The following is a 15,930-nucleotide window of genomic DNA, read 5'->3' on the forward strand; positions in this document are numbered from 1 at the left end:
CACTAATTAGTGTCTCTGGGAATCAGCAGAGGATCAAGTTTTCCGAAGTTTCATTTATGTAAATAACCACCTCAGTACATAAATGAACTCTTTCTTCTTATTTCCAAACCTTATTCCCACCTAGAAGAGGCAACTTAGAAAAGTTATATTCAATGGAAACATGAGCTTTGCAGTTACTTGAATGATAGCACAGCTTCTTTTAGAACCTTAGTGGGCATTTAAAGAAGGTTGGAATAGATATGCTAAAGCTGACATTGCCAACTCAAATGCCAGGTAAGTAACAGGATCCAGTGAAGGGGACCTGGTTTGAATGCTGTGAACTAGAGGCCACTTGCCCCATCTAGACAAGGCAACATCTATTCACCTTTAGCTGGTTATTGCCTGCTCTTTGGGGAGCCAGCCCTTTGATGCCAGAATTTCTGATATTTTGAGATGTGTCACATATACAAATTCTTGTGAAAGCTCACAATGTTAAAATGTCAGCTCAATTAAAAAACAAGAAGGAAACTGGACCAGACAAAACACATCTTTAGGTTGGATTCAGCATGCAAGATGCAAGTCTAGAGATCTCTGAGAGCCCTTTGATCTTTGTTTCAAAGGAGTTTTTCTCTTCCTTATATGAACCTATCTTCTCTCCACAAAGGCACACAGCTTCTGACTTGGTAAAGCCAATGCTCCAGAAAAAGAAATTTTGGCTATAAGGAGCTGTGTTGAGACTGTTTGTGGAGTTCATTTTTTTGTGTGTTTCATTTTTTATGGGATGTTACATGTCAATTGAAAAAGATATAAAAATTCTAACGAAGTTTAATAGTCTTCAAATTAACTTTAATTAGTAAAAATGTAAAGTAAATGATAAGATGTAAAAGATAAGATAAAGTAAAAGATAAGATGACTAGTCAAATCTAAATTGATTTAAATTTTGTATAATATTGTGAACTGTCAGATAGCATCATTTCTCATTTCTAAGGGCCTGGTGTGATTCTTTTTTATAATATTTAGAAGTGCACTGCTTCACTTAAATACAAAGCAGCTTATCATCAAGCTTTCAGAAATATTTAACAAAACCCACAAAAGTTAAATCATAGATAAATCAGAATAAACAGAATATTTATAACTTAGTGACAAGAAAACACTATCTGCATAGATAATCACAGTTATCTTTTAGTGTTGTCTAAAAGGTAGCAAGTTGTTTGTTAATTTATAATAATGTAAGAGTCTAAAATTGAAATTAATCCCAAGTGAAAAAATCTGAATAAGAAAATTCATATTTAGCTATATAACAGAATGTTTTCACACTCTCAGTGAAATGTGGTAGAGACTACATTTCCAAATGTATGACTAACAATTGTCATCTTCTAAATTCTCAAATTGATAACTAACAGTTGTCATCTTCTGACTTGCCACATTATGTTCTCAATTCTAAATAGTCAGTCACCGAAATAACTCTAAGATTACAAGCTGAAATATCTTCAGGGCCAAGCAGGTAGCATAAGTTGATGAAGACACCGCTACTCCAACTAAAGACTTTCAAAGTCAAAATTTTAAAAACACCATCCCACACAAAAAATACCTATGGGCAAAATTGGGTCATCCACTTGTTTGTGACCTCTGCTTTAGACTATTAGCCTCTTGTCACTAGTATATATGAAATCAATATTGTCCTTAAACAAATCCTTGAAGCACAGGTAAAAGGAAGCTATCAGAGTTCCAGGTACATGTTTGTGATCTTGGAAAGCATAGATCTTTCAAGATTGGTTTCAGCTAAGCAGTCAGGCAGCAGGTGGGGATCTCAGAATTGTAAAGGTCAACATGAGTGGAGAGAAGCTCAGATTGACAGTCAAAAGGTGTAAAACAGTTCCCTTGAATGCATCCAGGATCTAGTCTGGGTTTCCTTGTCCATTCTCATAGCAAGACTGCTGTCCAATTATGCACACATTAGAGAAATAAGAAACTATGAAGTCTCGATAGAAACTATTTCGTGCATGATCAAGTGCAGGCATACTTTGGAGACATTGCAGGTACGGTTCCAGACCACTGCAAAAAAGCTAATATCACAATAAAGCTAGTCACACAAATGTTTTGGTTTCCAGTGCATATAAAAGTTATGTTTACACTATACTGTAGTCTATTATGTGTGCAATAGCATTATGTCTAAAGAAGTACATACCTTAATTAAAAAATACTTTATTTCTAAAACATGCCAAAATAATTACAATAGTAACATCAAAGATCACCGATCACAGATCACCATAACAAATATAATTATAGTGAAAAATTCTGAAATACCATGAGAATTACCAAAAGGTGACACAGAGACACAAAATGAGCGAATGCTCTTGGTAAAATTGCACCAATTTGCTGAACTCAATGTTGCCACAAACTTTCAATTTGTAAAAAAAAAAAAAAAAAAAAGCGCAATATCTGTGAAGTGAAATAAAATGAAGCGCAATAAAGGGAGATATGTCTTTATTCGGAAATACCTAAGAATCGCCTTGCTTTAGGTGGAGCTAAGTCTTTAAACTGGTCAACTGATTGGCTTATTTCAAAACCTGGATATTACTGTATTTTGACCCTAGTTTGTCTATGCAATTTGAAGAAATTATTCTTCAAAACATTTTTTTCCTTTCTTTTTTTTTCCTGAATAGAATAAACCTCAAAATAGCTCATACTGCCAAATGAGCCTATGCTCTCTGATCTTTGCTTCGGCGCAGGCGCGTATTAGTGTCACAGCCGGCAGTGTGTCTTAAGGACTATGATAGCGTGTTCCTCTTAAATAGATGAGGATAACACTAATGATAGCGACTACTTAGGTGGGTGTGTAAATTAAATCATTCGTTCCATCATCAACCCCCCAAAATTTCACAAATCATGGGTACTTGGAGGACAACGTTCAGTCAGATAATCAGCAAAGATCATAATAAAAAATGTTTAAAAGTCAAGAACTTGGTGAAAATTTTGAATGCTCTGTAAAAGTCTAAATTGGGTCTGTATTCAATTTTCCTGTTGAAAGCATAAACAGCCCTAGATGTCAAGTATACATACTAACATTTTAATTTGTATTCATAAAAATTATTATTTCAACTACTCCAGTTAAACATTTATGATAAGTTTTTGAAGACTAAGGAAGAGGGAATAAGAATGGGTAATGAATAAAAATGGCATTATAAATTTAACCAGTTGAGAATACTTGCACCTTGATTTATTACCAAAAAAAAGTGCTCTAATAACTTGTGTTTGCCAAAGGAAAAAAGACATAGGAAATAGGTCTGCTAAAGTGTGCTAAAGAGAGTTTAAAGTAGGCTAAAATCAGGTGGGAGTTCCACAATTTCAAATTATGGAAGAAGTCTTGTTTGAGATTTACAACCCACAGAAATGCGTCTACAGGAAGAGACAGTGAAGGTCTCTTATTTCATAGGTCAATTTTAAACACTGTGTATAATATTTCTGACAGAATGTAAGGTACAGGATGCTAGTACCACTACTGAGAATGAGGAGGAGCTGGTGGTGACCATGATGACATCTAGGAAGCAAACAGGCTGAGCCCGGGCTATCCCATGATAGTGATTCTACCTCACCTGAATGTAAACTCCAAGAGGACAGAGAACCTTTCTGTTTTGCGTCCCCAGGTTTCAACGCAGTCTCTGACATACAGTAGGTGCCAGTAAATGTCTTCCAAATGAATAAAAGAATGGACTAATGAATGAATGGATGAAAGTAGTTGACCTGCTCACCCACTTTTCAGTCTGGGGACTCTTAATGGGTTGGGATGATGACAACTCCATGAGCTGGAAATTATTATTATTATTATTTTTTAAATTAATTAATTGATTTATTTATTTTTTGGCTGTGTTGGGTCTTCGTTCCTGTGTGAGGACTCTCTCTAGCTGCGGCAAGCGGGGGGCCACTCCTCATCGCGGTGCGCGGGCCTCTCACCGTCGCGGCCTCTCTTGCTGTGGAGCACAGGCTCCAGACGCACAGGCTCAGCAGTTGTGGTTCACAGGCCCAGTTGCTCCGAGGCACGTGGGATCTTCCCAGACCGGGGCTCGAACCGGCGTCCCCCGCACTGGCAGGCAGATGCTCAACCATGGCGCCACGAGGGAAGCCCCTGAGCTGGAAATTATTAATGCAGGGACCTCAGGACACACTATTAGAGTAACATTCTCTAGGATTTTTGTTACATAAGACTGAGGATGCCAGGATAAAAATAACAATTATAATGTTCCCTTATATTTAGGGCTTTATTACCCAAAATGTGTTGTAGATGAGAATTATAAAGATACCAAATTAATAATCTGTGTGACAGTAAAATCTTATTCATTGGTAATTTCAAGACAAGAAAGAAAATGTCTTTCTTTCTTTCTTTCTTTTCTTTTTTCTTTTTAAACGATGATATTAAAAGCATGGAGGTTAAAGATAGCACATCCAGGAATGTAAACTTCTTTCCTGTCTATTTGATCATGTGTTATTGGCATTAATACTGTCAATAACTCATGGTAAAAGAGGAAGTTGCCATGAAATGTTACCCACTGTCAGGCTATGATCAATAGGTAAGACCACAGTGGGTGATATATTATCAAGTATCAGCCAGATTAACTTTCTCATGGATTTTAAGAGTAGTAGTTACACTCAGTTTGTCTAACCTGAGCTAAGCTTATTTATTCATTATCCTTTCCCTGCTGATTATAGACTACTCCTTGAATACATTTTATCTAAGTACAGAATATCAGCTCTTGCTATTTAATTCCTGTGATCTGGCAGTGGGACTCTAGGATTTGCCCCCATGTTTTGATGTTGGTGTTTATATTTGAGCAAACAAAACTGTCACTTTGTTTTCCTGTCTTCCTATATTGGGTCACTTTGTGCTACACGATATGATCTAAGACAATTCAATGCAAGGAGACACATGTCCCTTCTCATTGGGAATACGAAGACTGCAGCTTCCTTTTACCCTGTGGGAAAGAAAGCAGGTCAGGTGTCCAAAAGTAGTGGAGGAAAGTTAGTGTCATCACTATTCCTCTTCCTCCATAGAAATAATATAAGATTATGAGGCAAGAACAGCACTCGTTTCTTCATGAAGGGATTAAAAAAAAAAAAAACAGTACCATGGTCGTTTGTGTTTATGGTATTGTGGAAGGGCACTCACATAAAAACAAGACTACCACTTCTGGACATTTTCAAACACATTATTAATCGGATATCTTGGAATCTCAGGAAAAAAATCACTTATTGAAATCACCTCCTCAGGGATAAGTAAATATGAAACATCAGTAAACATTTGACATTTTTTTTTTATTTAGTAACTATAATCACCTGATTTATTTCCTTTTGGTTTTCAAAGCCAGACCTCTACAACATTTTGATACTTAAACACCAGAATTTGGCTTTGTTTCACTTTTTGTTATGTTTTATGTAACCCAAATGCTGGTATATAAAATAATTTGGACATAAATGAGTGAGAGGTCTGTGTCAGCCAGTGTAATTTTATCAGAGGAATTTACATGTGGAAAAACGCATCATATCATGGTGACTACAGTGGCCACCAGAAACAACATGCTGGTGCTTCTCCAGAAAAAAAAAAAAAAAAAATAGAATGGAATGCAATAATAAAAATGAGGTAGAGGAGGAAGAGGAGAAAGAATAAAGTAACTGAACTTCCTCTGGGTTTCTCACCTTCCCCAAAGAGTCTATCCTCATTTTTGGAGCATATGATTTATCTCTCATTTTAGCATATCCTTAAACTTGCTTGACATATGACAACCATACATCCTGTTACAACTCAAATCCCATATCTCTTCCTCAATAAATGTACTGCCAGTGCATTGGAAGTGAATGGGAATCATAAAAATCCATCATCTAAAAGGAGAAGCATATGAGATTGCGCATACAGAAGATGGCATCATTTCTGGGAGAAAGTGCCACATCGCTGTACATTTGCTAATTACTTGCAATATGCATTAATGTATAAAAAAATACCTTTTTGTTACATGGTATAGTTTGGAGATGGTTCTACTTATCAGTTTTTAATATGCTCTTTGAAAACTGACATGTACTTTACCCACATCTCTTTAGGAACACAGAGATTCAAAGGCTGGATAAGATAGTTTCATGCTTCCCAACACAAACCTGAGAGGGTAATTAAACAGATGGTAACAATAAACTGAATCTGAACATATGAGGGACTAAAGTCCCTTATTAAAAGCCTTACACACTGAAGGGAGGGGGAATGACAACTCTGGGGATGTGTTTTAGCAGCCAACACCTTTATGTCTGCCTTGACCTCAGAAGCAGAAGCTAATCAACCATTTAGGGATGGGTTTCCTACCACCTGGGAGAGGGCACACAGGAGGTCTTCTGCATACTCTGAGGAGCAGGAATGCAAAGTAGATGTGTGACGCTAAAGGAAAGCGACTGTTCCTCAGGAGTGCCTTCAAAGACACCAGCTTTAGACACACCAATTTTGTAACTATAAATCCACCCCATCCCCATCCCTCCTACACACACACACACACACATCAAAACCTACATTGGGGGACTTATGCTCCAACAGCACAAGCCATCTTCTCCCATGTGAGGCCAAAAACTAGGTACTATAGATTTCTGTGATGACATAGTTATTCTGAATATTTTCAACCTCATTTCTGGGAACCAAATGATCTCCTATTTAGTCCATCCTTGAAACATACTGGAATTCTACTTATTTCTCAGATCTCAACATTGTCTGTCTTGAATTAAATCTATGGGAAGAAAAGTATTGAAGCAATCTTGATATTTCAGCTTGTAAATATATGTAGGTGGCTATTTTTTGTAGAATATAAAAATAATCTCAAATATATAAATATTATATACATATAGCTCTCACTCTGAAGTGAGAGATGTATATATGCATTTGTGTGTATACATATATATTTACTATATTTTTATATATGTATAATAGATATGTGTGTTTATATACACACACACACAGAAAGAATCCACTATATGCAAGAAAGGATCTTGTTACTGTAGAGGTTTGCAATGTTATTGTGCCATCACGCATGCAAAGATGCTATTTTGCCATTGCATAAGGCACTTACAGCCTAGGGGATAATCAAGTCAGTGTTTCTTCTTGTTTCTCAACCTGCTTCAGTTCTCTGCTTCACTTGGCAAGTTCTTTGAGTGTCATTTATAAGAAACATTCTGCATCAGTAAAACAATGCTTTAGCTTAACTAAGCGTTAGCAATCAAAGGACAATGTCCAACATACTGTGTTTTAGATTAATCAAGGTTATAGTGATGATCTATTAAAGGAAATGTTTGAAAACTGAGGCAAGTATTAAGGTGGGAAAATGTACAAGGTATAGAAAAACGTAAATCAAATGGCAAATATTATTTACCAGCTTGCATTTTACCTTTTTGTGCATGTACATCACCATATAACACTGCCCAATTTTAATTTGGGGGTTTTGATACTTAATAGTATAAAAAGACTGTTCCCAGTTTCTGATACAATTGTACCTTAAATGACACATATTACCTTAGGAATTTGCCATAAAACCCTCATAATAATAGTGACTACGGTTCTAAGTGACTAACTTATTTTAAGGGTGAGGAGTATTATATGAATTAAATAAGAGACGCTGCAAATAACTTAGTGGAAAAGCATAGCTGCTGCCACACAGAGTATTAGGTAACCTTTTTTTAATTAGAATGTACACTTTTAGATTACTGATTATGAACATCAGGGGACCCAAGATTTTGATTCATCAGTAATTCTCCTTTATGTCTACACTAAGACGTAAAAATGAGACCTCTGGCTCAACTCGGTATTTCAGAGCCTTTACATGCTGGTGCAGAATCTATTTTACCTGTAATCTCTAGTACTGCTCTGCCCCCTTGTGCTGCTACAGTGAACTCAACAGAGGAACAGTTCGCCTTAATCTCTGTACATGTACTACAGAAAAACCCCACTGTCACTTCTCACTTTTCTGGCAAGTTCAAGGTCAGTGTCTAGCTATTTTCAGCTCATCTCTTCTTGATCCATGCAGAGAAATGACAAGGTAACATGATTCGGGGTCAGCTGTATTACAGGAACTGTTACATAAACGGAGAAAGTGAAAATCAATCCTAGCTGACAGTGACTTCGGGATAATCAACGCTCACTGGATGCCTCTGTCAGCTCGCCTGCATCAAATACCGTGTGACTTCTGTCAGATCTTTTTAATAAAACTATATTCTCACTTTCAGCAACCTGAATAAATATTTCTCTTGAGCTGAATTTTTTAGACTATGTTGGCCTTCCAGATTTGTAAACTATGCCAATAATGCCTTGAAAAAATTCATGCATGATACCCGTTATCCTACAGTTTGTTATTGACCTGATATGGAAGGTACCGCTGGTAAAAACGCCCTTTTTTGACTGATCCATGAGAGCTTTCCTACAGACTGTTGCATCTTCTGCATTGAACTCAACACATTCCCCAAATCATCCTCAGCCCTAACTCCTCTCTCTTCCTCCTTGTTTAATAGAACACCTTAATCAATCATTTCTTGTTGGGAGATGAGTTTTTTTTCCTCCTTTTTAGATGTTCATAGTTGCTTTCCTTTTTAATCTCTGTATTTTCTGCCAGGACATTTTCCCCTAATACAGAACTGGAAACACAGTATTTAACAAGATGTTACACTTTAGTGGCATTCCCACTGACAGCACCTGATATGACAGTTTAGGGAAGGAGCTATTTTTATCCCACCCACCTTGTGCTCCCTTGAAACCGTGAGGAAGGCAGTACTCCATTGAAGTACAATTTACCATAATATTAGTTGTCAGTAAATTCAAAGACGGAACTCCTAAAGCTATAAAATGGATTAGAAGCAATTTTAAAAAGAATTAACAAACTAGAGTAAGAGTATACTGTCAACAAACAAATGCTCCATCATAGGACTGTAATTTGGAATTTTAATTACCCCTCTGCTTCTGTAACAAAACAATGTCTGAACTGGCAGCGATTTGAATCTCTCACAGGTCATTGAGCATTCTAGTTAATTACTCTATGAATAGCCTGTTTTTCTCCCCTCTGGAAACACGTTTCTAATGGCAGTCAAGGTCTGACAAATGTGTCATCTACATAATTAGCTAGGAAGCAACACAAAACATTAAACATGCTTTGTGCCGACAACTATCAAAACATTTCATTTGTTGTCAATTATTCATTACTTTGTAGGTTCTGAAGGGGTTGTTATTATGGAAATAAGTCCAGATGCTAACAAGGTTAGAGTTTTGGATTCAAATTAGTAATCAGAGGACTAAAGTAAAAAAAATGTATCTCATGTACATTCAGCGCCATGTTCAATCAGTAGGAGATTATAAACAAATTTAGCTATGCTCAAGTTAAAATGGAAACGATGCAACCACGAACGTGAACTCAAGAGCCCCAGCTCATTCTTTGAAGTACAGACTCTACGCTGTCAATGAAAACTTCCTGAACATTTGGCAAGTCCAATTTGTGCTTGGTAAACAGAGTTAAAGATTTTCACAGCATGAGATGACATGGGACGGCAAGGACAAGGAAAGAAATCTCTAGTGTTTTTTTATTCTTCTCTCCTGCCTCCCACCCCAGGGCATTTTATTTAAAAGTCAAAAATCTAGCTAATAAACATTTTCTTCTGCTTTACAGCAGACTGGTTACCTTAGCTAACCCTTGAATTTCATGATTTCTTTTTTTTTTTTTTTCTATTTCTGAAATCTTGTTTCTTTTATTATTGTTTTAATATCGTATATAAAACCAAGTATTGTCTTGAAAGCAGTACTCCTAATGTATATAGAGGATATAAAAAGATTTCTCAACAAAATTGACCTCTCAGTGGCAGAGAAAATTGCAGTGGAAGACACATTATTTCGTAGTCATATCTGAGGTTTGGATCTATGGAGAGTCTGACTCCACTGTCCTCCAGCTTTTCCTTATAAACCAAAATGGCTTACAAATGTCATCCGCAATAGTCCAATAAAGATTAGGAACAAAACACTGTCCTTACACTGATGAGATAAGAAAGATTTAACTGTAGAATGCAGTGTACAAGAACAGTTCATAAGGCTTGTTCTTGAATCAGAAAAATAGAATTCAAATTATATGTGTGTGTCTAGAATTTAATTGAGGTGATGAGTTTATTTTCTACATAATGTTTGATCAGATGCCTGTACTACAGAGCTAGATAAAAAGAAAAGAAAGAAAACAAATTCTATCAGGAAAAATCAAGAAGACCCGTTATCTACAGAGCGTGCAAACTATGTCAGGAAATAATTCCACCCTGAGCTCTGAGAATGCCCAGTTAATAAAAAGAGATCAGCCACTTGCTAAGAGAAAATAATTGTCTGTATCCATATTTTTCAAAGCAAAAAGGCAGCCACATCTTACACTAAATAGGACACATTAAAGCTTTAATAATCTTTATGCAGAAGGAAACTAATCCATTTTCAGATCATACGATCCACAGCAATAAAAGGAAATCATCAAACTAAAAACAATTTTAGAGATGGCTGCAGACTCTCATTTAATTAACATTCAACAGATCATATATTTATGAGGAAGTCAAAATATTTAGGAAGCCTATAATCCTGTAAGCCTTAATGTGGTATAAAAACAACAAATAAATGCAAAGTGTTACTGTTATACATGCCTGCCTGATCAATGGTTTTCACATATTGATCTATAAATGGAGTTGACAGTCTGTGTTGGCTGCACATTTTCCAAGCAGCGCTATTTTTGTATAAAACCAATACGGGCAATTACCTTTGTTTGAGATGCCAAGTCTTATCAATTCAATGTGATTTAGTGTCATTTTAATTAAATATCAGGATCCACTTCAGGACAATTTATACAAACAAAGCCTCAAACCTATCTATAAGCTTGATTTGAAGTAAACATGGACAAGTCCTACAGCCTCATAATATTTCTCAAAATCTCTGCTAAACAGAAGGCTTGTATTTTTAGTAGCAATTTTTATGTCTGCCTTTTTAGCTAGCCACAACTTTGGCAAGTATCCTAAAATCACAGAAGTAAGAAACAAAGGAAAATTGTTTCCTCTTTTTCCTTATAATATATTAAAAAGAAAAATGAAGGAACGCTGTATGTTAAGAGAAGCACAAGGAGTCTTGTATGTTAATGTTTAGGAATGGCTTGACCTAAGTCTTTATCTGAACACTAATTAAAAAAATATTTCCCTGTCCATGATGGCTATGAATGGAGTGATGCACTTCTGCAGGGTTTACAAGATGGAAATGGTGAATATTCATACACGTTGCTGCTGAAGACACCAGTATTAAATGCCGGAACTGCTCCTGCCTGCAAATCCTATGTCTGCAGTTTCCTGACTTGGGCTATTTAAACTCTTCATTAATATCTATTTTCAAACTGTCTAGTAGGCTGGGCATCCCTCTTATAAGTAACATCAAAGCCACATTAAACCTTTCACGTTAGCTATTTGCTGGATTGCACATTAGCCTTTTTAGCCCTTAAAGAGGCACACTTTACTCGCCCCCATTTACGTTCTTCACAAAGCCTTCTGCTTCTGTGTTTAGCACATTCAGGTAAATCAGCAGTCCACCTTTAAGAGGTCTCACTCCAATGCTCAGGGTGAGACAACAAATCACTGAGACCAAAGAGCGCTCCCTCCCCACCAAATGAAGGTCTCCAGATGGCTCTCACAGATACACAATTTTCTTACTAACCATGTCATTAGATGTCCAAACGTCCCACCTCTCCAACACTTCTTAGAAAGCAAAGTCGCCTCTGAATTTTGAAAAGGCATTGATCTTATATGAACCACATAAAAATGATTGTTTGGTGTTTAAAGAAAATGATGCATGCCACCAATAAAATACTAATGGAGTATTGATACCTGTCTTACTGGAATGTTTCCTTGCAGCACTTAGGCAATCAAAACTTTTAATTCAACAAGTAAATTCACCTGTGTTTGCACAGCTTAGGGTCGAATAAATGTTTATATTGGCATTTCAAAATACTCCTCGATTTAAGATACCAAGAATACAGGCTCTTATGACATGTACAGGAGAATTTTATATTGTGTTCTGAGTTCACAGTCATATTAACATATTTTTATTAATTAAGCAAAATTTTAAGAGGACTTTATGAATTAATGACAAAATTATACAATTGATTTGACCCTAGAATGTTTGTATCATGTTTTTGTAATAAGTGAAATCATAGAAATGTGTAATACCTGATTTTTGTGTTATTATATACTCTGATAAGTCCATATTAGATTTGCATAATTGATATGCAAGTGACAAGTAGTATATATACACCATATATATTAAATAGGATGCATAATACATATATAGTCTCTAAGTACTCAATTTTTTTCTGTACAGATTAAATGTATGTGTCTCTGTTACAGCAAGCCATGCCACACGTGAATTTGTGCACACATTTTTAGTGTGCATTTCCTCCCACTTCTCCAAAGTTCAAAATCTCCCCCTTTGACCTTACCCCAACCTCCAACTTCTGAAAAATCAAGTTCTTACTTTAGCTTGAGCAGATATCTTTAACAGGCTTGTTTGAATAAATATGCCAAAATACTTTACATTCTGTCAGTATCTAGTCAGAAAATTGTGCATGGAAAAAAAGAGATGAAAAGAACTGAGACAGAAAGAAAATTAGTGCCATGGCAAGCTTTCAATACAGTATCTCTGAGCCAAGTTTTCTCGGTGAAATGACATATCCTCACTAAAATACCCCTTTTATATAATTATGCACCGAGCACACATAACCAAAAGTAACTTTTATTTTTGTTCCTTATCGAGGAATACATATTGCCGAGGCTAAGAATGCGGAAACAAAAGCTGGGATAATTATAGCTAATTTAACTTTGGAAAACTCTGATTCTCCAGCAGTCCAGCATATAACCGCCCAAACTGAAGTTATGTAACAAGGTAATATCAACAATGAGAAACTGCATGATAAAATCCTGCCCAAAAGTGAAAAATGCTAATTTTGTCTCATTTAGCAGCTGGATACAGAAATGCTCATTAGTTTTAAGAGGGTTAATCCTTTTAACTTTTGCATATTGATATGCCAATTATGCCTAATTGTACAAGAGGCATCAGTCAAGGTAATAGTGCATAAACACATGAAAGTTATTAAGTACATCCCAACATGTAATAAAGTAGGTGTTAATTGGTAGCTGAGTTCTGCGGGCTATTGAGGTGGATAATTCATTGAGAGATGGATCACTTGTAATTTCTCTCCATAATTCCTTTTGCAGTCTCATGCTGTGATGTTTTCATGCTTGTCAAAAACAACTGCGGCATAGTGCCTTTTGTTAAACACAGCCAATAAAATATGTTAGGCATCATTAAATATACTTAACTTTTAAACTTTTCCAAAGGTACAGTTCTTACTGATAATACATTATAGAGATTCCAATAATTTACTCTAACCATTGTCTCAAGTTCATGGTTGAGGAACGTTTTAGCAGGTTTCAACGCCAAGTCAGGCTGGCCATGTTGTGCCTCCCAGCAGATAATACTTTTAAATGAGAAAATAAAAAAAGAAAAATGCATCTCTCAGTACCTTAACTAGGGATATGTTTCTCACTTTCAAAATATAATCACTGGCTTCCTCATGCTAAATTTGTCTATAATACCTGAAGAAAGGATGATTAAAACCATACATTTCTCAGGCTCCTGAGATCGCTGTGGGTTAATTTTGCACTTGAAATTCGAGTGAAAAACAGCAAATAAATATAATCGGTAACATGCTACTCAGCAAGTTGATCTCATTTAATAACTCAGTTAGGGAGCTGAATATTTCATAGGCCCCTATGATATTAACAGAACACTCAATTAATAGCTCACATGTTACTGCAGGGTCACTGGGACTCACAGCCTGTCCCCAGCTAACCTATTTCTTGCTCTTGCTCTCACTGTGAGAAACAAAATAGATACGGGGTCCAAAAGAGTGGCTAACATTGCATAAATAATTTTGTAACATCCTATGGCCTCAGCTGCAAGTTACCACCATTATGGAAGAAAATTAACCAGAGGAGACTCATTGCAATCAGTGTGTTTAGTGGCTCAGGATGCGTGCAGGGGCAGGGACACAATTGGCAGTAGAGTTCATCTCTAAACTATTTTATTTCAAATCTTCCTAATGACACATTATGGAGACAAAATGGCTTCCTCTCCAAACCTTAAATCTCCACACCATTTCAACTGTTCAAGCTCATTCCAAATCAGATTGTAATTTCCAATATCATATATTGTTGGGAGATTTTAAGGAAGAGATTTTCACATTTTTTAAAAGATTTTTTTCTCAGTTTATTCTTAGCTAATTTTAGCCTCTGGCTTTTCAAAGTGATGTACTGTATTTGGAAGTACAAACACCACATGCTAGCATAACCTCATTATTTTTATGACACTGAAGCATGATAGTGGAGGCCCTTAAAATGAGTCAAAGGTGCTCTTCAGTCTAGCTCCAAATCCACTTTATCACTCTGGATTAAGCCCAGCTCTTCTCTCGCAACTGGGGATATAATTATGACTATAAGTAGGCAAGATAAAATGCATTACAAAAACAGTTTTCTCATGCAGATTAGGAAAACAAATAAAATTAGCGCTTTTTTTCCCCCTTCTTGTACAAAATTCTATATATCAGGGAACTTGGGGTATTTGACTTACAGGTTCAGTGACCTTCCCAACATCGGTGAGGATCATGGATTTACTTTGGCTCAGCCTGCTGTGGTGGCTGTTGGCATTTTTGATTCTCATTTGCACAGCTCCAGCGCCTTGGCGGGTGGGATGCAGTGTTTCCATGGAGGTATCAGAATTTGTAGACTTCTGCATATTACAATGTTATCCTGATGAAATATAAAAGCATTATATTATTCTAAGTATATGCTTTTCCATGAAAAACTCCTGGTGGAGTGCATATCCCTATACATCATTAAAGTACAAAAATGAAATAAATTCTCCGCCTCTTTGAGTGATGAAGAAGAAGGTAGTTACTTTGTAGTGCTTTTATCAATTGGACCTCTGTATTCCCATGGTACTGTATACGTGCCAGAGGATTTCAATTCATAGATAGCACACTCAAATTCTGTGTAGTTTCTTAATTCGATTAAGAAACTCCTAATGGCAATATGATATGGTCTCCCTTCTATAGAAATGATATTGCCAGCTAAGCATCTTCTGGGTGTATGCTCGTTTCATTCACAACGTCTTTGATCTATCACCCACCCTATCCCAAACCACCTCCAGACACTACCACCAGCGGCCTTTTTTGGTGAACAAAAACCTCTGTGAATAAGGTCAAATTTAAGTGTGTAAAATTGGAGGAAAGCAAGCTGGTCCCATTGACTATCAAATATGTCGGCTTGGCCTCATTAGCATGGTGCAGGGTCCCAGTCCCCACCCCCACTTGCCATACCCACAGGGAAACGTTAAAATTCCTTTGTCCACTGCCATCTGCCAACTGAACTAGATTTAGTCGCTTAGTTGGACATAATATTTATGAAGACTATGAAGAAAGAGAAAATCAGCACATCAACACTATTTATTTATTTACATTTATTTTAATGGAAGGAGTCTGATTCAGGTAGGAAAATCCAGTGTGGGCAAATTTTAAAGGAGCGGCTGTGAGAAAACAATAATTCAGGAAAAGAAAACAAAGGGAATAAATTGGGTGGGTGGACCAGGAGGGCTTTTAGTTGCTTCCCAAATCCATAATCCTTTTCAGCTGCTCCTCCCCACCAGTTCCTCAAATGAATACATCTACTCTTTTTAAATAGGATATTTGCAATGCAAATATAGCTTCAAAGCTTCTAGAAACAGACCCTCTTCTAGCCTGAGTGTCCTCTCTATGTCTCACCTATATAGACATTTCATAGCTAGCCTAGGCACGTGGGTACAACATTAGAAAAAATTGTCACCCGTCAGTT

At 36.4% G+C, this 15,930-nt stretch overlaps 1 protein-coding gene across 1 annotated transcript in view; it reads right to left on the reverse strand.

Moving 5' to 3' along the window:
• Positions 1 to 14,836, reverse strand: part of ARHGAP15 (Rho GTPase activating protein 15) — a 584,102-nt gene extending 569,266 nt beyond the window's left edge. The window contains exon 1 of the mRNA XM_068543993.1: positions 14,672 to 14,836. Within this exon, the coding sequence (XP_068400094.1) occupies positions 14,672 to 14,836 (165 nt within the window). The remainder of the gene's footprint in view (positions 1 to 14,671) is intronic.
• Between the last annotated feature and the right edge of the window lie 1,094 nt (positions 14,837 to 15,930).

Source organism: Eschrichtius robustus, chromosome 5 (assembly GCF_028021215.1).
Source record: "Eschrichtius robustus isolate mEscRob2 chromosome 5, mEscRob2.pri, whole genome shotgun sequence".
Taxonomy (NCBI): domain Eukaryota; kingdom Metazoa; phylum Chordata; class Mammalia; order Artiodactyla; family Eschrichtiidae; genus Eschrichtius; species Eschrichtius robustus.